At 38.3% G+C, this 23896-nt stretch overlaps 1 protein-coding gene across 9 annotated transcripts in view; it reads right to left on the bottom strand.

Moving 5' to 3' along the window:
• Positions 1–23896, bottom strand: part of clasp1a (cytoplasmic linker associated protein 1a) — a 296574-nt gene that overhangs the window by 140495 nt on the left and 132183 nt on the right. For all 9 annotated transcript variants that reach the window (XM_072258680.1, XM_072258685.1, XM_072258683.1 and 6 more), the window contains exons 10-17: positions 20156–20226; positions 19435–19527; positions 16155–16300; positions 12074–12209; positions 9034–9104; positions 5993–6052; positions 5378–5455; positions 505–672 (exon numbers count right to left, since the gene is read on the bottom strand). In XM_072258680.1, coding sequence (XP_072114781.1) covers positions 505–672; positions 5378–5455; positions 5993–6052; positions 9034–9104; positions 12074–12209; positions 16155–16300; positions 19435–19527; positions 20156–20226 — 823 coding nt within the window. The remainder of the gene's footprint in view (positions 1–504; positions 673–5377; positions 5456–5992; positions 6053–9033; positions 9105–12073; positions 12210–16154; positions 16301–19434; positions 19528–20155; positions 20227–23896) is intronic.

The raw sequence follows: 23896 nt of genomic DNA, 5'->3' as shown, positions 1-23896 counted from the left end.
AATCAATTCTGCTCCCTGACATTCTTACTTTTCTGGCATAATACCACTGTCTTTCACAGTGAAAATCTTTTGGTATCTTCTGATCTCATCATATTTCATCTCCTCTCTTTATGGCTTTTTCAGTTAGCTTCTGTTGGTTTTTAAAAGCTTCCCAATCTTTTTCCTTCCCATTATTTTTTTCTACATTATATACCCTCTTTTGCTTTTATGCTGACTTTCACTTGCCTCATCAGTCACAGTTTCCTTATCAACCCTCTTTATGCTGTGAGGACTTTAGCGACAACTTCCTGAAAATCCAAATGCATTACACTCACTGTTTCATCATAAAATTAACTCATGACAAAATAAATCAAAGTACAAACTTCAAATTCTGCTCGAGACGTGGTCTACAAGCCAAGCTGATGGTATTTATTTATAGTTTGCACAAATTGTACCTCAATCACTTCAATTTAAAAGATTGTGCCATGTTTAAACTTCAAATGCTGTTTATATCATGGTCCTTACTTTAGGCTTTCTTGAGAACTAGATGACGAACGATCAGACTGAGGCAAAGAAACGATGCTGTCTGAATTTTTCAAGTGGGACTGTAAGGGCTTCTGATAGGCAGGTTCCAATGAATTGAACAAAACTTCAGCTTCTCTGCTAAAGTGGTTATGAAAATCCCAATATACTCTAAAAAGTGGAAGACAAAAAAAAAAACACAATTAGCACTTTCAAAGTTGAAATGTGAACTGGAATTCACAAAACTAATACATGCCAATAAGTTTGTTTACTGAATTTGGCAGTTAAAAGAAAGGACAAGCAACGAAGTGAGATGCCAAGGTGCTTTTCTCATTCTATAAAAGGTGCCATCCAGTCCTCTCTTCCAGAGATTAATCCTGAGGAATGGGTGGAAAAGCATGCATGTAGAGAAGATAGAAGAGTCTTGGAAGACTGTAGATTTTTTTTTTGGTATTGGGTATGCAATTTTCAGATTACTAAGTTAGAGGTTGGGAAATACTGAGAAGTCGTTTTCATTCACAGGATGGAGACCAAGAATAAAGGCAAGTAACTTTCAAGCCTCCAAGTTCCTCACTGTAGTACAAAACCGCAGGTCCAGGACTCCCCATGACAATCCCCCTAGGACAGCACAATTCAAGCTCTCTTCCAATGCTCCATAAAGAGTGCTACCTAGAGAAATTACATCATCCTACAGCTCAGATAAAGAAATCACATCAGGATCATAAGGAAGCCTGACAGCAGGAAACACTTGGTAGACATTTCCAAATGATGTTCAGTAACCTTTGAATGAACATAGTGTTCAGCTTCAGGAGAGAAAAAAAAATAGTAATAATTAGAGATACAGCACGGAACATGTCCTTGTGGTCCATCGAGCCATAATCGCCCAGCAACCCACCTATTTAAACCCTAGCCTAATCACAGGATCTTTGCAATGGTTCATTAACCTATTAACTGGTACGTGTTTGAACTGTGGAAGGACACTCATGAGGTCACAGGGAGAATGTACAAACTCCTTACAGATGGTGATGGAACTGAACTCCAAGCTCCAATGCCCTGAGCTATAATAGCGTTGAACTATCCGCTACACTACCATGGTACCCTATTGAAATGTATAATGCTGAAGCAAGCATTATACAATTCAAAGTAAGCTTATTATCAAAGTACATATATGTTACCATACACAAACCTGAGATTCGTTCTCTTGCTGGCAATACTCAATAAATACAATAACCACAATAATGATAGATTGCACCCAGCAGGTAGACAACTACTGTGCAAATACAAAAGAAAAAATAATAATAAATAAATAAGCAATAAATATCTAGAACGAGATGAAGAGTCCTTGAAAATAAGTCCACATCTTGTCATTTGTTGTGGGAACAGTTCAGTGATGGGTTAAGTGAAGCTGAATGAAGTTATCCCCTCTGGTTCAACAGCCTGATGGTTGAGGGGTCATAACTGTTCCTGAACCTGGTGGTGAGAGTCCTGAGGCTCCTATACCTACTTCCCAATGGCAGTAATGAGAAGAGAGCATGACCTGGGTTGCGGGGGTCCCTGATGATGGGTGCTACTTTCCTGTGACAGCACTGCATGTAGATGTGCTCAATGGTGGGAAGGGCTTTACCCATGATGGACTGGGCCATATTCACTATTTTCTGTAGGTCTGCCTTTCAAGTGCATTGGTGCTTCCATACCAGATTGTGACTCTCCACCACACATCTATAGAAATTTGTCAGTTTTAGATTCATGTTGAATCTTCATAAACTTCTCAGAAAGCACAGGGGCTGCCATGCTTTCCTCATAATTGCACTTAGCTGGACCCAAGATAGGTCCTCTAAAATGACAACATTGAGGAATTTAAAGTTGCTGAGTCTCTCCACTTTAGATTCAACCCAATGAAGACTGGCTCATGGACCTCTGGTTTCCTCAAGTCAATAATCAGCTTCTTAGTCTTGATGACATTAAGAGGTTATTGTTGTGGCACCACTCACCCAGATTCTCAATCTCCAATATTTTTTTTAAAATTTTATTTTTATTTGGATAAGGAATTCACAAATATCATGTACTTTTTTCACACATATAACCTTTTCCATTTTTTATATGTATAAAACTACAATTATTTATACATTCTTAAGTACACATTGAGATGATATAAAAGGAAAATAAACATTTAAATAGATAATTATGTACTGTGGTAAATCTAACCTATTAGGCTAAGTAATGGAATTAGTTGTTAAGAAAAATGGTAATAATAGTTTCCATATAGCCCTTCTGGACCATTTCCACTGGTCCAAAATGTTGTATATAAGCCTATGTATCAACCATTGTAGGTGTTTATATCCTAATTTGTTCATGCTTGCTCCTGCCCACAGACATAATTATCCAATCCCTATGTACTTATTTACTTAATTTTTTCATTTTTTTTTTTATCCCTTTCCCAAATCTTTCCCTTTACTTGTGTTAATTCTCTATTTTCCAAAAGAAAACAAAAAAAAAACAAACATTTAGACTAGGGGTGCTTACATTAGCAATATTACTGTGTTGATGAGAAGAGTAGTATAAATCATTAGGAGAGTCATCTAAAGTCTGCTCGCATTGGGGTTATATATTCAATCCATTTATTCCAGATTTGATAAAATTTTTCTTTTTGAGTTCTCAGGGAGTAAGTCAACTTTTCCATTTTAAATACTTCCAAGATAATTTCGTACCAATCTTCTAATGTAGGTGGTATTGGATTTAGCCATTTTCTAGTGATTGATTTCTTACTTGCCGCTAAGAGGGCCTGCAGCAACTTTATATCTTCCTTCTGTTCAAGAAACAATACATGCCCCAAATAGAGCGTCTCAAAGTTCAGAGGTATCTGGGACCTAAGTACCTTAACTAATGTTCTATGAATACCTTCCCAAAATAGACTTAATTTAGGGCAATCCCAAAAAATATGAAAATGATTTGCCTCCTTGGAGCCGCACCTTCTCCAACGCGTCACATTTGTATCTTTATATTTTTCCTGATATGGGGTCTTGAAGTATCTTATAATGTTTTTCCAACAATGTTCTCTCCAAGTCAAAGAATTAGTCGAGGACCATTGAAAGCTGCAGATTTTCCCCCAAGCCTCCTCTGAAAGTACCAACCCCGCTTCTTCCTCCCACTTCTCTTTAATATACAGTGTATTTACATTTTTAGCATGGGAGAGTGCATTATATAATCGAGAAACTGATTTACTAGGTATTGAACTGCAAGCCGAATTCAGAATCTTGAAAAATTCTAATTCTACTGTTGATAGGTCTGTATATCTACAACTCTGGTTAACAGAAAATTGTCAAAAACAGAGATGAACAGATGGGGGGGGAGGAAGAGGAGGAAAATGTGTTGCAATAATTCCCTTCAGCTTGGTAAAAACAGAGATGAACAGATGGGGGGGGGGGGAGGAAGAGGAGAAAAATGTGTTGCAATAATTCCCTTCAGCTTGGTAAAGCAGTTAAGCACACCTAAAATTCTCCAAATGATTACCATTGAAGTGGTCTGTGCCAAGACAGGCCACCACACGATAGCCAAGTTCCAAAGGAAAGAAAAGCCTTTACAAAGAGCTACATTTGCTAAACAATTAAGATTTTTATCACTCAAAGAAATACTAATGCTTTGTTATACTTCCACTGCAATGACTCCTTACTGGACCCCGAAATCTCAGGCTAACGAAGTGGGCCCTCCAAAACTGGATAAGACAAATGGAGGTGGATGAGCTGTGCTGGTCAAAATTGTATCAACATTTGAAATGTTCATTAATTTGTGAGTGCACAGGTATTTTTTGAGCAAACAGATACTTTTAAGTGGAAAATCCATGTGGCAAGTTTCTTGAATAATGAACATAAAGCTGCATCCTTTATACAGCACTCTTGAAAGGTAATAGAAAGGAAACAATTTTCTGACATCTATTTCAAGATTCCATGCTGTGTATGTCTTTATTACATATAAAAACTGAGACTGAACTGAAGTGAACGCCAGAAATATTGACTGCAGTTAATCACAGCAGCAAACAAGAGCAAACCCTGGAAATTTTATTAAATGTCGATTCATGTCAAATTACAGTAGGAGTGACTGGAGAGATATCAAGAGCATGAACCTCACTACTTTCTCTGTGCCACAGAGATTGAAGCAACAGTAGCATCCCTCTGACCAGCCAAGCTGAGGTCAACCAACTCAGCACAAGCAAAAAAAGACATGTAATCATTCTCATTACTATTGCCTTTGTGAATTTTGTCTTAAAACAGTAACAAGTTAACCATAAAGCTGTGGCTGCTCTATAGAATGCATGAAGAAAACAGTTCCCCAACACCAGTTTTTCCTCATTAACTAAAATAACTATTTCAAAACTGTATAACCAAAAGAGTTTTTCAAGTTACACAGCATTCTAAATGAGCCTTACATCACAAATCCTTCAGAGTCACTGGGTAAAAGGCTTTAATTCCTAGTCATGACAATGAGAAATAACACATTTGACTTTTAAAGAACAAAGTTGTTAGATGGATGGTGGGAAAGAACAACAATCTTTTAATATGAACACCACTTAGTGATAAATGCAAGCATTTCTTACTTTGCATATTTCAAATGAGAAAGAATTCAAAGTTTGGTCAAAATAGTATGTACTGGCAAGTACTATTTCTTTATCCCCTTCAATTGGTTCATTGTTTTTTTTAAAAAACCATCAGTAAACTAAGGCAAATAATACTTGAAGTCAAATTAATCTGGACTAAACACAGAAAGCACTTTAAGTAACATTTAATGAATAGCTTCTCAATGTGGATTTTGAACAAGTTAATAGCAAGTAAATTAAACTAGATGTCACTTTGGTAATGTCATAAACTTAAAAACAACTTACTTTCGAGCTTCTAGTCTAACTTCTGAATCAGCATCATGGATACCCTTCTTTATTGTTTCAGCCAGAAGTGATGAATGTCTAAGAGAGAGAACAAAATTGCTATGGCCCAAGAAAGTTTCATTGCAAATATAGCAGCTCGGTTGCACCACTTAAACAGAGATATTACTATGCAAGATGATCACTATTACATTACAGCTCAATAAACAGCATAATCCTTCTCAAATTCAACTTAGTGCCATATAGCCTTCTGAAAATAAAAGGGAGTGAAGTTTCATAATACAATTTCAAGGGCTTTCTTTCCATTACTATGGAAACAGGACATTCATTGCTTTTGCCAGTTGACTTATTTAAATCCCCAAGTACATCACTATTCTAAAGAACAATCTTCTTTCAAAAACTTAGTGGCCAAATAAATTCATGTGGTTACACACCTATTCATTGCCAATATATCTTCCACCTGCCATTTCATTTCCATTATCATTTACCTCTTATGATATTCAAATGTTTGACACCACTGTGCAATTTCGATTTTAAACTATTTATCAACAACACTCAAGTAACCAGTAGTCCATTGAGCTGAAAAGCAGAGAAATTATTCCCTGGTTGTTTACTTACTTTTCTAATGAATGTGTTTGCCATTCCAGCAGCAACCTTTCCAAAAATTCAAATGAACGCCTATTAAAAAACAAAATGAGTTTGTCATTAGAAAACGCAAATTATTATACAAGTAGAAAAATTTCAACATGTCAAATACAGACATTAATTATATATATCTGTACAGTCCATTCTTTAGATGTTTTTTCAAATATTAAACAAAATGTGCCTAAAGGAAGTGGTTTATTGTTTTGAAATGATTCGAGAAACTACATACAATGGCACTAATTCAAGAGCTTTCACAACTTGAAATGTGTTTCATAAATTTATCAATTACGATTGTGCCAAATAATTAGATGAAACCATCGAACTATATAGACAGTAACAGCATTGTTTAAATGCACTGGGATGAAAGCCAGTTAATTACTTATCTAAGGCTCAAAGTCCCATCAAACAAGCAAGGTTTTCAGAAGAAAATTTGTTCTTTAAATCTTGAGGTTTGATGGAGGGTACCATTCCCTTCGGTTCCCTTGTACAATGGTGACGAAGACTTCGGAAAGAGGGAAATTTTCCAGATTTCATTTTCCAGATTTCTTTTTCCTTCAGGTCAGTTTTTGAGCCAACTCCTAGCCTCTTATAACTGGTTTCTGCAGGACAGAGCATGTATATACAAACAGACTACAGCAGGACTCCTTGCTTATGGGTATTGAATGTCATTTGTCCATGGTGCAAAAAGATTGCGAATATCAGATCCAGTGGAACAAAATAGTGCAACTGAAATTTGGGCCAGCATTATAGCATAGCAGTTAGAGTAACTATAAAAGCGCCTTTGCCATGGGTTCAAATCCACCTCGTCAGTAAGGAGTCTGTACGCTCTCCCCGTGACCACATGGGTTTCCTCTGGTTTCCTCCCACATTCCAAAGACTTATGGGTTAGTATGCTACTTGATCACAAGTGTAATTTGGCAGCACAGGTTCAATGGGTTGGAAGGGCCAGTTATCATGCTGTAGCTCTAAATAAAATTAAATGAAAAGGACGGATGCAACTTTAGAACTTCTCTTGAACAATATATCAGGTTTATTTGTAATTGGTCCACCACGTTATCATGTTTGCATCCATGATAGATTTTCGAAAGCTTTGATTTTCTTTAAACTCAATAATGGATGCTGGTTCTTACAGCAAATCCTGGAACAGTTACCAACAATTTATGAGTTCAAGTATGAAATATATATTACACTAAGACAAAGCAACCACATTCACACAGCAAATCCATAATTGTTGAAAAATGTAGCATATTAATGTTTCAATAAAATTCAACAGAATCAAAAAAAAAAAACAAAAACCGACATATGCTGGAAATTCTACGTGAAAACAGAAAATGCAGGGGAAAATTTGGCAAGTCAGGCACCATCAGGAAAGCAGAGTTAATATCACAGGTTAGTGACCTTTCATAAGAATTTTAAAAAGTAAGAAATAAAAACATTAAGCTGAGGAGGAGGACATTATCTATAAAAATACAGAGACCAATGACACTGGAACTGTCACACTCAACATTGGCTATGCCAGAAAACTGAAAACAAAATTGAGATTACAGGAAATAGTCAACACATCAGGCAGCATTTGTGCAGAATGAAAAACAGTTAATGCAACAAGTTGATGAAACTATCAGTTGTGATACAAAGGCACTATTTCTCACGTTATTGAATGCCTGCGGCTGTAGATCGCCAAGCCAAAAACTGGTGATGAAAACTAATTTTGGGCTTTGCCGCAGCAAGACACCAAGGACTTCAGTCAGAATAATGCATTGTGGGGATTATAATTTCTTATTAATTACCAGACTATTGAAAGATGGAGGAGGAAGAGGGGAAATGCAGCACAGATGCAGCACTGAACATCATAGGAAGTCATTCCTGCCTGTGGCCATCAAACTTTACAACTCCTCCCTTGGAGGGTCAGACATCCTGAGCCAATAGGCTGGTCCTGGACTTATTTCATAATTTACTGGCATAATTTACATATTACTATTTAACTATTTACGGTTCTATTACTATTTATTATTTATGAAGCAACTAACGAAAACCAATTTCCCCCGGGATTAATAAAGTATGACTATGACTATGAAACCAGGTAGGCAGAGCAAGTGAGAAGCACAGAGAAATGGGAAGGAAAAGAGGAATGGAAAAGGTGAAATGTGGAAAAATGAAAGAACTAAAATGAAGGATCAAACAAAAATAAAATCACTGACTATAGAACAGGTTTACATAATGGCCTAAATTTAAAAAAAAAAACAAAATGATTAATTTTCTTGGCAGATGGCTGACATAGGATGGGAAAACTTCTTGTCATTCAGAATCAGGTTTAATATCTCTAGCATATGTTGTGAAATTTGTTGCATTGCAGCAGGAGTACAATGCAATACATAATAACAACTATAAATTACAATAAGTTTAAATAAAAAGAAAATTAAATTAAATTAGTGAAAACAAGAGTAAAAAATACAGAGGTAGCATTCATAGGTTTATTGGTCATTCAGAAATCTGATGGCAGCGGTGAAAAATCTGTTCCTAAAACATTGAGTCTGTGTCTTCAGGCTCCTGTACCTTCTCGATCATAGCAATGTGAAGAGGGCATGTCCTGGGTGATGGGGGTCCTTAATGATGGATGCTGTCTTTTTGAGGCATCATCTTTTGAAGGTGCCTTGGATGCTGGGGAGACTCGTGCCCATGATAGAGCTAACTGATTTTACAACTTCCTACAGCTTTTATTGATCCTGTGCAGTGGCCTCTCCAGGTCAGATGGTGACGCAGCCAGAGTGCTCCGCACAGTACCTCTATAGAAATTTTCATGAGTCTTTGGTGACAGAAGAATTCTCCTCCTGATGAAATAGGAGACCTGGAGGTCCATAGCTTCAACATGAGCAACTGCTACGTCCTCAATTAGCAAGTACATAAACTCAAAAATTTAAAATCCTTAGCACTGATATCTCACCAGAGGCATGGCATCATTTACTCCTTCAAAGCAATTCATCACAGTAATAAAGAAAAAACAGGTTAAAACATACCTCCGAACGGCCACAGACTTTGATGCACAGTTGCTTGAGATAATAGGTATTAATCTATGGAAGTGCGTATGCTGGAAAAGATTTTTTTTCAAGAAAAAAACATTAATTTAAAGACATAGAAATTATTACTCCGAGCCATAAACTGGGATGGTATTTACTTTAAAAAAAAAATGGAGCTTGCTTAACTTTTCATAACCATCAATTTCCCAGTAAAAGTGGTTTCTGCTCTTGAAACTGAAACTTTTGGTAGGGTCTCAGCCAAAAATGCTAACTGTTCATTCCTCTCCATAGATGTTGCCCAACCTACAGAGTTCCTCTAGCAGTTTGTGTGTGCTAATTTCTAGGTTCCTATATAATAAACATAGAAACACAGAAAATAGGTGCAGGAGTAGGCCATTCAGCCCTTTGAGTCTGCACTGCCATTCAGTATGATCATGGCTGATCATCCAACTCAGAACCCTGTACCAGCCTTCCCTCCACACCCCCTGATCCCTTTAGCCACAAGGGCCATATCTAACTCCCTCTTAAATATAGCCAATGAACTGGCCTCAACTGTTTCCTGTGGCAGAGAATTCCACAGATTCACCACTCTCTGTGTGAAGAAGTTTTTCCTAATCTCAGTCCTAAAAGGCTTCCCCTTTATCCTCAAACTGTGACCCCTCGTTCTGGACTTCCCCAACATCGGGAACAATCTTCCTGCATCTAGCCTGTCCAATCCCCTTAGGATTTTATACGTTTCAATAAGATCCCCCCTCAGTCTTCTAAATTCCAACGAGTATAAGCCTAGTTGATCCAGTCTTTCATCATATGAAAGTCCTGCCATCCCAGGAATCAATCTGGTGAACCTTCTTTGTACTCCCTCTATGGCAAGGATGTCTTTCCTCAGATTAGGGGACCAAAACTGCACACAATACTCCAAGTGTGGTCTCACCAAGGCCTTGTACAACTGCAGTAGTACCTCCCTGCTCCTGTACTCAAATCCTCTCGCTATAAATGCCAGCATACCATTTGCCTTTTTCACCGCCTGCTGTACCTGCATGCCCACTCTCAATGACTGGTGTATAATGACACCCAGGTCTCGTTGCACCTCCCCTTTTCCTAATCGGCCACCATTCAGATAATAATCTGTTTTCCTGTTTTTGCCACCAAAGTGGATAACCTCACATTTATCCACATTAAATTGCATCTGCCATGAATTTGCCCACTCACCTAACCTATCCAAGTCACCCTGCATCCTCTTAGCATCCTCCTCACAGCTAACACTGCCGCCCAGCTTCGTGTCATCCGCAAACTTGGAGATGCTGCATTTAATTCCCTCATCTAAGTCATTAATATGTATTGTAAACAACTGCGGTCCCAGCACTGAGCCTTGCGGTACCCCACTAGTCATTGTCTGCCATTCTGAAAAGGTCCCGTTTATTCCCACTCTTTGCTTCCTGTCTGCCAACCAATTCCCTATCCACATCAATACCTTACCCCCAATACTGTGTGCTATACGTTTTTAAAAAAAATCATCCAATCTCTTTCCATTCCCAACATTTCCACCCCCCTTTCCCCCCCCTCTAAATTCATTAACTCCATCTTCTTTGATTATTTTAGAGATTGGCCATTCCCCAAAACCTTGCTAAAAACGGATAAAGGCAACTTGGGCGTTGTTTCCATTAGGTTTTCAATGTTAAGGAGTCAAACTCAGTCTTTAGATGGCCACTCATCTTCTTGTCTCCCTTGTGATTTAGTAAGATCAGGGCTGATCCGATTGCAACTCTACCTCCACATTTCCATCCAGCTATGATAACTTTTCATCAATTTCCATATCTAGTACCTAAAGACATCTGTCTCAAAACATTCAAAGATTTTGTTTTCTTTGCCTTATGATGAACTAAGCTCAGATTTCTAATTATCAGAAAAAATAGCACTCTAAGTGGCATAAATAGTCCATCCCTCAGATTTTCCCCCTAAGAAAAAATACCTGCATAGCTATCTGACAAAAATGCACAGCATTTTTGACAAAACCATGCTACAAAAGGCCAAAGGATAAAGTTAAGCATGCTACTTTTCAGAAGCCAGCCTACCTATTGCACTGCTTTAATATCCTTCCTTTAATGAGCCTAATGTTATACACAGGAATGCAAATATGATCTTGCCAATTACATACAACTGAACAAAAACTTGGCTACATTTGTATTCAGTTCCTTCAGCAGTAAACAATGCAAATCTGCTAGTTTCCATTATTTGCTGTACCCACATACCAGCCTTTTGTGAGCTGAGAGATCTCTCTATACCACAGAACACTATGATCTGTCATTATTTTGATAACCTGTTGCTTTTATCTTGTCAAAATAGATAACTTTGCATTGTATTTTATTTACTAAATCCTTGCCCATGAACTTTAAGCTCTGATAGACACCTACACACTGTCCCAGCAATGAAGAGCTCTGCAGCCCAGCTAATTGTCACTCCCAAATCAAAGATTATGAAGACCCATTTCTTGGATCACAAGATCAGCGAGTTCAACAGACCAGAATACAGAAGTGGATGCACAATGTAATTTAGCCTCTCACCAAAGGAATATCTTGACAGCCATTTTCCAATACATTTTGAATAAAACTTCTAGAGAGTTATACAGCACATCACAGAAACAGGCACTTTGGCTCATCTAGACCACGCCACTCTGGTATTCTGCCTAGCCCCATCATCGAACCACCACAAGACCATATGCATTCTTACCTCTTTCGTCCATGTACTTTATCCAAACTTCCCTTAATTTTAAAAACTGAACCCAAATTTATCACTTCCACTGGCAGCTCATGCCATATTCACACCACCCTGACAGAAGTAGTTCCCTCTCAGAACCCCCTTAAATATTTCATCTATTAAATCTACAACCCCTAATTCTAGTCTTACCCAGGCTCAGGGGCAAAAGTGCGTAAGCATTCACCCAATCTAAAGTTCTCAATTTTGTATACCACTACAAGATCCCTCCTCATTCTCCTGAACTCCAGGAAATTAGATCCTAACCTACTCAACCTTATAAACTTACTCGAATAATTAATCTGATGGCTGCTGTACCAGATGTAGCTATAACTTTGGCACTATTAGGAACAAGGTTGAATAGTGTTGGCATAATAGCTTCTGCACCATGATCAAACCGGTTTCCCAGAACAGATGACAGATACCTAGAAAAAAAAGTTGATAATACAAGCTTTGAAGTAATGAAGCATTTGTAGCAATGAAGAACAAATCTCTACATAAATTACAATAAAACTGTGTGATAACAACAGTTTCAAAGAATAGTTATAAAATCATTGTTAAAATTGATCTTTTGAAAGCTTATCTCCTTCGTTATCATTGTGTTAATGGCATGCTATGATGAGGATACAATTTTTATAAACACTTACTAAATTAACAATAAGCTATGTGTACAAGAAATAATTTACATCATGCTCTTAACATAAAAATAAAGAGAGACATCCCAAGATACATCATAGATAGTTTACTCCTTGTTCATTTTTATAAGTTTATTAGGGATATAGATAGGATAATTGCAAGAAGGGCTTTTCTACTGAAGTTGGGTGGAACCACAAGTAGAGGTCATGGGTTAAAGGTGGAAGGTATACAGTTTAAGGGGAACATATGAGGGGAAACTTCTTCATTCAGAGGGTCGTGAGTGTGGAATAAGCTGCCAGCGCAAGTGGTGCACGTGAGCTCAATTTCAACACTTAAGAGAAGTTGGGATAGATACATGGATGGTAGGGGTGTATGGAGGGCTATGGTCTTGGTGCAGGTCAAGGTCAATGGGAGTAGGCAGTTTGAATGGTTTGGCATAGATTTGATCGGCCGAAGGGCCTTGTTTCTGTACTGTACTTTTCTATGACTATTTCCCTCACAACTGATACAATTTTCATTTTAGCCTGGGAAAGTCGATAGAGCCTTGGCTTACTCATTCAGAATTAAGTACTTCTGACTATGTAATACTCTATCATCAGCTGTTCCACTGAATAGTGTCATCTCAGATTATGTACTTGGTGTTTCATTTGAAAAGGGAAAACGCATAACCTACTGACACAAAGGAAAGAATGTTGCCAGTGAACATAAGTAACAAATTAAGCTGGACAGAAAATCTTGATAGGTGTCCTAATGTAAAAGTGGCCCTCAAGTAATATCCCCTCTGAAAAAGAACCATCCAGGCAAGTTTATTTAATGGCTCAATTTCACCCCCCCCCCCAAAGGTATCATGATGTTGACAGCAATATTATGTTCCTGGCAATTCTTCAGTTTCAAAGAAACACTGGAACACAGGCATCATTACTCATATGTACAAGATTACCCTTGTATGTATGGAAGAAAAATGCATTAAACTAAAAGAGTAGGATTTTTTTCTTCTGGAAACATAATATTAAAGCTAAACTGGTCAGTAGTTCTTGAAAGAATGGAGTCACTGCTCTAGGAGGTGGGCCTCATGAATGAGATAATCATTGAGGAGATGTGCAGAATATGGGACTAACAACCAGAAGAATTTGGATTATTTTGGCTGTAATGTTTTGAAAGGAACAAAAATTTAAGGATAGAAAAGTCTTAATTGAGCTTAATGTGATCATGTCAAATATGCTGATGGCAGCTTTATACCAAATAAGCATACATCTGTGCTTTTATAGTTATATGACAGGCAAGGATTAGAAACAAATATTGAAAATTTTACTAAGACCAGGGAAAAAAAGCTGGCATTGAAAAGAAAACTGAATGGTTAAAATTGCTGTAGTATCATAGCAGTTTGAAGGATAAAAGGCTGTCAGGAGGTGAATTCAAACTGCCATCACAAATGGTTTTAGCTTTGTAGGTTTGATGGTAAAAGGTCGGTCCCTTTCACATTTCACAGATAACAAGATTTGAAATGGCAGAAATGCATGTAGCTGAATTGTAGAAGGATAAAGGAACACTAGCGGTGATCAAGGCTGAAGGACACTGAACAGTGGTGTTTCTCTGGATTAATACCAGCATCAATGTGCTTCACTAATTTGATTATCAAAATGAATATATCGACTGTAAATGCCATTTTAATATGTGTAGGTAAGTTAATATATGGAGGTAGGCAAAATAATGAGGACAGAGAGATAGACAAAAAAGTTAGTGGAATGGAGAATCACGTGACGGTGAAAATGTTTACACAAGGCGGGAAGACATACATTTCAGTGGGATGGAAATAACACTGAACTTTTATCTAACATTAGGTCAGCTACAATTGGAGAATTGTGTCTAATTCTGGCCAATACATTTTAAGGAGAACATAGTCACCTTTTAAGGATGCTGAAAACACAGACCAGAATAATTTCAAGGATGAAGGATTTGAGCTAGAACTTTGGAGAAGCCAGTATTGTTCTCTTTAAAACAACAAATATTGAAAGAAGATTTGATAAAAGTATCAAAAAATCATAAAGTATTCAGACAAAATGAATGACAAGACTGTTCCCAATGGAATAAAGTTCAAGATCCAGAGATCAAAAATTTAAAGTGACATAAATAAAAAGATCAAAGATAATATGAAAGAAGGCTTTAATTTAGTAATTATGATCTGAACTACACTATCTGAAAGGACAGCAGATGGAATATAATGGTTATGCACTTTGGCAGAAGGAACAAATGTGTACATTATTTTCTAAGCAGGGAGCAAATTCACAAATTAGAGGTGCAAAGGGACTTGGGAGGCTGATGCAAGGATGCAAAATTGAAGCTTTATTAGGCATTGATAAGACTTGCATTTGGAAAAAAAGTAAGTAGTTTAGGGCCCCTTATTTAAGAAAGGATGTGCTGACCCTGGAGACGATCCAGAGGAGGTTCCTGAGAACAAACCCAGGAACGAAAGTGTAAATGTATGAGGATAGTTAGATAAATCTGGACCTGTACTCACTGAAGTTGAAAATAATGAGGGGAGAATTTCATTAAAAGCTACCAAATATTCAAAGGCCTAGATAGCATGGGTGTAGAAAGAGTGTTTCTATAGTGGGAATGAGAGGCATTGATCGCGTGGATAGTCAGAGGCTTTTTCCCAGGGCTGAAATGGCTAGCATGAGAAGGCACAGTTTTAAGGTGCTTGAAAGTGGGTATAGAGGGGATTGTCAAGGGTAAGTTGTCACTGTAGTGAAATGGGCTGCCAGCAACAGTGGTGGGGGCAGATACGATAGGGTCTTTTAAGAGACTCCTGGATAGGTACATGGAGCTTAGAAAAATTGAGGGCTGTCGGTAACCCTAGGTAATTTCTGAAGTACGTACATGCTCGGCACAGCATTGTGGGCCAAGGGGCCTGTATTGTGCTGTAATTTTCTATGTTCTATGTTTCTATGAATGTCTAGGACATAGCATCAGAAAGCAAGGACGTCCCTTTACAACAGAGATAAAGAACAATTACTTTAGCCAGAGACGGTGAATTTGTGGAATTCATTACCGTGAGTGGCTGAGGTGGACAAGTCATTGGATACATTTAAAGCAGAGGTTGATAGGCTCTTGATTAGTCAGGGCATCAAAGGTTACGGGTAGAAAGAGGGAGTTGAGGGGAAAATACATCAGATATGATCAAATGGCAAAGCTAACTCAATGGACCGAATGGCCTAATTCTGCTCTACATCTTACGGTGGAAGCAAATTAATCATGGTTTTCATTAAAAAACTGCTAAGTACTAAGGAAAAAATAATTCAGTGTCTTGGAAGGAGTTGGATGGCTGTTATGAAAAGCTAGTCGGTCTCCGTGAATCAAAAGACTTCTCTTTTATGTTGCAATAATCCTATAATTTTATGTTCATAGAAGTTAAAATGATAGTTGAATGCATGCACAGAATAATGGCTGGAGAACTTTAAGACAGAAAGGCGAAAAGTGAATTACAAGAGAGTATGAAAGGAATCAAATTGCAAAACCTAGTGGATGCCTGGAGGAACGTTAGGGTTGCAAGTCGGGGAAAAAAAACCAAACAGTTTGTAAATCCAACATGAAGGTTGTAAACTTGCTTGGCCAAATATCACCATGAAACAAATTTTTAAAAATAGTGATATTGTTAAAAACAAATTACTAATATCAATTACAAATTCATTGCCCATTTCATTTAGTCTATTTCAACATATTTCACAACTTACCCTAACGTTATACAGGCTTCACGTACGACTTGAGATCGTAGGTCTTTTGCTGATAATTTGAATGCACCATCTAAAAGCCGCAGATGTTGAAAGAAAGATTCGTATTCTGCTGCCCCACCCATTAATAGAGACCTAATCTTTTTAAGCTGTAAACAAGAATTGTTTTATATGTAAATGGTTCATATGCAAGATTAGCAAAATGAAAACCAGAAATGATGCGAGATTATTTTGTCTAATGTCTTGAGCTATCACTAACAAAACTTAAATTGTGCATATCCATGTAAATCACTTTTTAAAAAGTTATACATACATCTTGAACAACAAACTTCAAACCTTCTATTACTCTGCCTGTCTCCAGTATTAAAAACACGAGGCTTGTCTCTATGTAATTCTCTTCTTCACTAGCAGACAAACTACATAGAAAAATAAGTGTAGAGGACAAGCATTCAGCCCTTCAAGTCTGCTCCACAATTTAATACCATTAAAACTCATAACTTATGTGGACGCCTTATTCCTGCTCTTACACAACACCGCTTTGCAGCAGGAAATTATCTATTACTTATTTATTTCTTTTGTTAATTTGGTATACAGCGTGGAACAGGCCTTTCAGGCCCTTCAAGCTGCCTGCCCAGCAACTCACCAAGTTTAACCCTAGCCTAATCATGGGACAGTTTAAAATGACCAATTAACCTATTAACCAGTACGCTTTTTGGACTATAGAAGGAAATCAGAGCACCCTGAGGGGAGAGACACACACACAGAAACACAGACATCCCACCTCTCCCGGAAGTTCCGGGAGTCTCCCGCATATTGATAGTGGCTCCCTAATGCCCCGAAATTATACACAATATCCCGCAAATCGATTTTTTTTTGAGAGGGAGAGGGAGAGTGAGAGCGAGCATTCTGATTGGTCTCTCTTCGTGCTAAGTAGACCTATCAGTTTTCTTTGTGGGCAGGCTTTACAGTCAACCTCAAAAATAATGACAGTGTTGCTCGCTGCACTGTTTGCAACAGTGACTTTTCTATTGTCCATGGTGGGTTAAAATGTAAAAGACATGTTGAGGTGAGTTTAACAGGTGTCATTCATTCATTAGCATAGCTAACATTATTTAAACTAGCTGGCTATCTGCTAAGGAGCTACTCTATTGATGTCCTACATGATGACGCCAAACTCCCTGTAGACTTGCTTAAAGGTGTAATAGAATAAACAGGATAATATAATATGTACACATTTTAATGTCACATTGTCTGCATATACCCAATTTGGTTTACAGATTAGACAAAATCACTAAACAAAGTATTGCATACACCCTTGGAGGTCAACCCTGGGGGGGGGGGCGTGGGGCTGCTACCTCCCTGAAATGAGTTTTTGCAGGGTGGGATGTCTGGAAACACACACACACACACACACACACAGAAAGGAACGTACAAACTTGCTTACAGAGAACACCAGAATTGAACTCCAAATTCCATACTGAACCCCAAACTATAATATTTTCTTCCCAACTGCTATGCTACCATGGAGCGCTCCTTCATGAATATATTTAGCAACATAGCTTCAACAGTCCTTTGTGGCAATGAAATCCATAGGTTCACCACCATGAACAAATTTCTCCTCCTTAGTCTAAAACTTCTCCCACAGTAAACAAGAATGCGATCACTTATTTCAGACACCCCATCTAGGGAAAACATCCACTCCACATTCAGTCTGTCTAATTCCATCAGAACTTTGCAAGTTCTAATTACATCCTGTTGGTTTTTCCAAACTCCAGTGAATACAATCTAATCACTCTCTCCCTACACTCCAATCACATGATTCTGGGAATCAGTCCGGTGAACCTTCACTGCATCCCTCTGGACAAAGTATCCCAGATGCCTTCTTCACCACATCATCTACTTGTTTTGCTCTCTTCAGGAATCCTTGGACATGTACACCAAAGTTCCTCAAATTTTCCAATATTCCCTCGGGCCTTGCCACATATTGTGCAAGTCCTATCGACATTAGTCTTGCCAAAATGCATCATCTCACACTTACAAGGATTAAATTCAATCTACCATTAACCAACTGATCAATGTCATCCAAAAATTGTCAGTGGTGCTGCTACCAAACCTCTCTTGGTGATGGACACTGATGTTCCCAAACCAGAATACTTTCCGTATCCTTAAAGCCTTGTGCTCCTTTTAAACATCATGGAGCATGAAAGGAGCATTCATTCATCAGCCAAAGGGGTGGTAGCTGGTAACCAGGGATTCCCTTGTTCAAGTTTTAACCCATTGCCATGAAACTTCATGGGTTTGGGAACCAATATTGAGAGTTCCTCCCTCCTGCTGTTTATCATTGCAATGTCACTACTAGCAAGTCTGTCCTGTCAGGGAGATATCCATACTTGAGTATTGTAATGGAGGATTCTAGCAAATTGGGCATATTGACTAAGAGACATAGTTCTGTTAAAATTTTCCACTAATACAACACTACTATTCTTAAAACTATGAACAGATTTTCTACACACCTGCTCACGTTCCCACTAACTGCAGTATTTGAACTTGGGGGGGTGGGGGGAATTCCTATAATATAGCAACAATACAGTGACCCTCCACCCATTCTTATTTTTTTTTAATATAAAAGTTCTACCCATTTGGCTTCACCAAAGATCCCTCAATAATATCATCTCTAAGTATTGCTGTCATGTTCTCCCTTAAAAATAAAGCAATATCCTCTCCCTGTTCACTTGCATCTCTGCAATTACTGTAGCATCTGTATTCTGGAATATCGGGCAGCCAGTACTGCCCTTCTCAGTGCTATATTTCTCTTATGGTTCAACAGCCCAGTCCTCAGAGCCAATCCATGTTAAGTTTGTCCACTTTGCCCATTAAGCCTCATGCACTGAAACAAATGCACTTTAACTAGGTGTTGATTTTACTGAGACCCTGGCTATCTTGATTACTAAACTTACTCTTGATGGGTACTGCTTTATCCCATTACTTGTAACTGTTCAGAGTCCCACCACCCCATGCAGAAATAGCAGGAAAGGAAAATATTCTTACCCCCTCTAAAAGTTTAGGACCGGTCTTGTACACCATTATCTATTCTTATAGAGCATCACCCACTGAAAGTGGTATTTATTTTGTGCGACAATAATGTTATTCAATGTCAAATGCCCCACTTTAAATATAAGACACATACTTCAATAAACAAGTAGATTTTTTAAAATGTATTCATTATTTGCAACAAATTCAAACACTTAAAAAGTGTATCAAATGTAGAAGCACAAAAACTTACAGCAGCTACTCTCTGCTCCCAGTCATGTTTATCATCTGATAAAACTTCCCTAATTTTGTTGATGGATTCTTCAAGGTCTCTATTAGAAAAGATCTAAATAGAAGGTAACATTCAAATTAGTGAGTTGCATCAGATGCTAAATTTTTCAAATTTTTTTAGTTTATTACTTTCATTCACTAAAGGCAAGGAACAAAATTGAACCATAAAACAGGAACAAAAATAAGCTATAACATACTAATATAATTAAATAACCTGATTAATGTAGCAAGTCTTCTCAATAAGCTTCAAAGTAGAACTACCGAAAACTGGAGCAGCAAGCTACTCCAAACCTCGTAGAAACAGAAAATTAGTAAATACTTCATGTCCAAGTTCAAAGAAAGGATTCTAGGGCTGAATGCATTGGCATCTAAGGTCAGGACTATCAATAGTAGAATGGTTAAAGCCAAGGAAGGAAAGAGTAGTCATTTGGACTATTATTGGACAAAAAGGTTTGAGAGATGGGAAGAGTGAGATCACAGAATGTTATGAAGCCAAGGATAGATATAATAAACTAAAGATGTTACTTAAGAGAAATACCATTTACCTATTGCATTTCTGATTCTTAAAATGAAGTAAAAGAAACAAAATTAAAAGATTTTTGCCGCTGTGACTTTGAGTCACTTGGAATTAGCAGAGTCTCAAAAGTACAATTCAAGGAAGAGTTAAGCGGATTCAAACTCGCCTGAACTGTTGGTACTTCCTCAAATGCTCGGATAAAATCATCCTCATCAACAGCACCTGCAACTTCCTTGGCTGTTGAAAAATAAGGAACAAACTGGTAAATAAAAGCTGAACAATAGACTGACCTTTGAATTTTAGCAAATGTCTCTTTCTAGGAAGCCACAAAATAAATAATTTGAAAATAGCAACTTAGAATTCCAACAATTGATAATTAGTTTGCTCTCTTGAATGTTCTGCTCACGACGGCCAGAAATTAATGTTGAGAAACGGGCTACATTCATTTTCAACCATCTAACTGAACTCTTGGTTCCCAACACTTCAAATCATTCTGATCATGGTACTATTTAGATTAGATTAGATTATGAGAACACTCAGGGTCCTTTTTTATTGTTATTTAGAAATGCATACATGCATTAAGAAATGATACAATGTTTCTCCGGCATGATATCACAGAAAACAAGACAGACCAAAGACTAACACTGACACTGACAAAACCAAACAATTATAACATATAGTTACAGCAGTGCAAAGCAATACCATAATTTGATGAAGAACAGTGCATAGGCACAGTAAAAAAAAAGTCTCAAAGTCCTGAGTCGATTGGCTCCCGAGTCCCCGATAGCAGGCGGCAAAAGGGAGAAACTCCCTACCATAAACCTCCAGGCACCGTCAACTTGCCAATGCCTTGGAAGCAGCCGACCACAGCCAACCCAGTCCATCCGTCCAAAAACTCCGAGCTTCCGAGCGCCATCCTCTGCCGAGCGCCTTCGACCTCTCCCCAGCCGCTGAAACACGCAAAGCCGAGGATTTTGAGGCCTTCAGCTCCAGAAATTCCAGTTACCACACAGTAGCAGCGGTAGCAAAGCAGACACTTCAGAAGCTTTCCAGATGTTTTGCTGTGCTCTGACGTCTGTCTCCATCAAATCAGGATCATGGTACTATGGACATTATCCTTGGTCTGAATATACCAGTAACTTCTTATAGTGAAAATGCTACAGCCTAATTGACAACCAACTTTGCAGATTGGGGAAAGGCTAATCCAATTTCACATGTAACATCTATAGGAGATAAATTTATTAAGTTGTTCTGATCTGGATTCAAATGCAAGGATAGGAACTACAAAGCCAAATCTTGCCCACTGCATCATCTCATAACAATACTAAAATCGAAATCTAATCAATACTTTCCAACAAACAGAAGTTACACCAAACATATTAGGTGACAACACTTTGCACACTGCGAAATGTTATAACATGATCAAAACTTTTCCAACCTGTGTGTGGTTAAAGCAGAAGTAACTTATGCTTCTGGCCACTTCTTTAATGTGATTTATCAGCAATGACACTAGAGTAATTAGATTTTTACCTCCATCATCATTTTACAATTAGAGACTTTATAAACAAATTAATTCCATTTTGTGTATTCAAACTTACAAGGTCAACTGCAGAACGAAAACGAGTTGAACATAAATATATTGCAAATAATTAATCTGCTCTATTGTCATATTTACAGCCTTCAAAAATCAAATGTTTTATATATCTAAAATAATGGACCATCCATAACTTTAAAAAATTCAAAGTCTGTTGATTTGAATAGACACCCCAATACTGTATCTTTTACCAAGATTCCCAGAAATATTCTGTTCTACAAATCTGATCCTAAAACAAATTCCCCCCCCCCCACTACCAGTCACTTTGATAATTATATCAATGGAAAATACTTGTATTTTGCCCATTGCATCGTTAACACAAGAGCTCTAAATCAGCTATGTTAATATTTTTTGTTGAATCAACAGAATTAAAGGTTAATTCTTTACTTATCCTGTTACAGTTTATGGCATATTATAATCATTATCTGCAGCATATTCACTTTGTTACTATAGTAATTACACTTCAAATGTTAATGTCATAGGGTATTTTGCAATTAAGATAGATCCAGCTGGACCCCACCTGACCTTCTCCCAATCCCGAATCACATAATTCCAACATCCTCTGGCCTCACCACCACGATCATTTCATAAAGTAATACAGATCACAAGTGACAACAAAGCCTCAGGCACCACAATCTGTCCCCAGATCATGCTGCTGACCTCAGATCATGCTGTAAAAATGGTTTTTACAGTTTCCCGATTATCAATGAGTCAGCTCACCTCACAAGTACCAAAGTGCAACAAGCACTATGAAAAATACTGGAAAGGGTCAAGTTGATTTAATCTATTCTCACATCAAACCAGCACGAGACAGAATAAAACTGGAAGATGTGATTGATTCAAAACAAATTTTTTCTACTCAGACTTATACCCAAGTTACCTCTCACACCAAATCACAAATTTTCTCTGTAACTTAATAAGGCTTAATATGCTCAATAAATAGTCAATTATCATCTCTACCTATTTAAATTCTGCAACATTAATACACATTAAATAGGATTCGGCCATTCAGCCCATCAAGATTGTTCCACCATTCAAGTACGCATGGCTGATCCTCTATCTCAATACTATACTCCTGCTCATTCCCCATCCCACTTGATGTTTGATGTAACTAGTTTCTTCTCTTCCCAGTCGATGAAGTCTTAACCCTGTATCCTGGGACTGTAACGCCTTGTTTTGGATCACCTCCAAACATAGAGAAAGCCTTTCCACATTGAGTCAGTCTGGCCCTGCCAGAGTTATATGCTTCTCAATCCTTTGAGCTCTCGGCAATACAAGCTTGGATGATCCAAAGGCACAGACAAGTTTCATCATCCCGGGAATCAGTTTGGGAAACTTTTATTGTGTTCCTTTTACAGGCACCGTGAAGAGAAATCACAGCTGAACACAACTTTTGCCCCTCTCAATCGAGACATTTTTATACAGGAGACCTTAGAAACTAGAAGTAGGACACATGTTTAAATTCTAGTCCTGCAGTACCATCTTAATGCCTATGGTCAGGCCACACTTAGATCCCCTCCAGTTCGCCTACCAGCCCCGACTAGGAGTTGAGGATGCCAGCGTCTTCCTACTGAACCGTATCTACGCCCACATGGACAAGCCAGCAAGCACTGTGAGGGTCATGTTTTTTGACTTCTCCAGTGCGTTCAACACCATTTGCCCTGCTCTGCTGGGGGAGAAGCTGACAGCAGTGCAGGTGGATGCTTCCCTGGTATCATGGATTCCTGATTAACTGACCGGCAGACCACAGTACGTGTGCTTGCAACACTGTGTCCAACAGAGTGATCAGCAGCACTGGGGCACCACAGGGGACCGTCTTTTCTCCCTTTCTCTTCACAATTTACACCTCGGACTTCAACTACTGCACAGAGTCTTGTCATCTTCAGAAGTTTTCCGATGACTCTGCCATAGTTGGATGCATCAGCAAGGGAGATGAGGCTGAGTACAGGGCTACGGTAGGAAACTTTGTCACATGGTGTGAGCAGAATTATCTGCAGCTTAATGTGAAAAAGACTAAGGAGCTGGTGGTAGACCTGAGGAGAGCTAAGGTACCGGTGACCCCTGTTTCCATCCAGGGGGTCAGTGTGGACATGGTGGAGGATTACAAATACCTGGGGATACGAATTGACAATAAACTGGACTGGTCAAAGAACACTGAGGCGGTCTACAAGAAGGGTCAGAGCCGTCTCTATTTCCTGAGGAGACTGAGGTCCTTTAACATCTGCCGGACGATGCTGAGGATATTCTACGAGTCTGTGGTGGCCAGTGGTATCATGTTTGCTGTTGTGTGCTGGGGCAGCAGGCTGAGGGTGG

This window comes from Mobula birostris, chromosome 5 (assembly GCF_030028105.1).
Source record: "Mobula birostris isolate sMobBir1 chromosome 5, sMobBir1.hap1, whole genome shotgun sequence".
NCBI classification, from domain to species: Eukaryota; Metazoa; Chordata; class Chondrichthyes; order Myliobatiformes; family Myliobatidae; genus Mobula; species Mobula birostris.
Note: the sequence above shows the minus strand (reverse complement) of the source record. Positions and strands in the feature narration are given on the sequence as shown.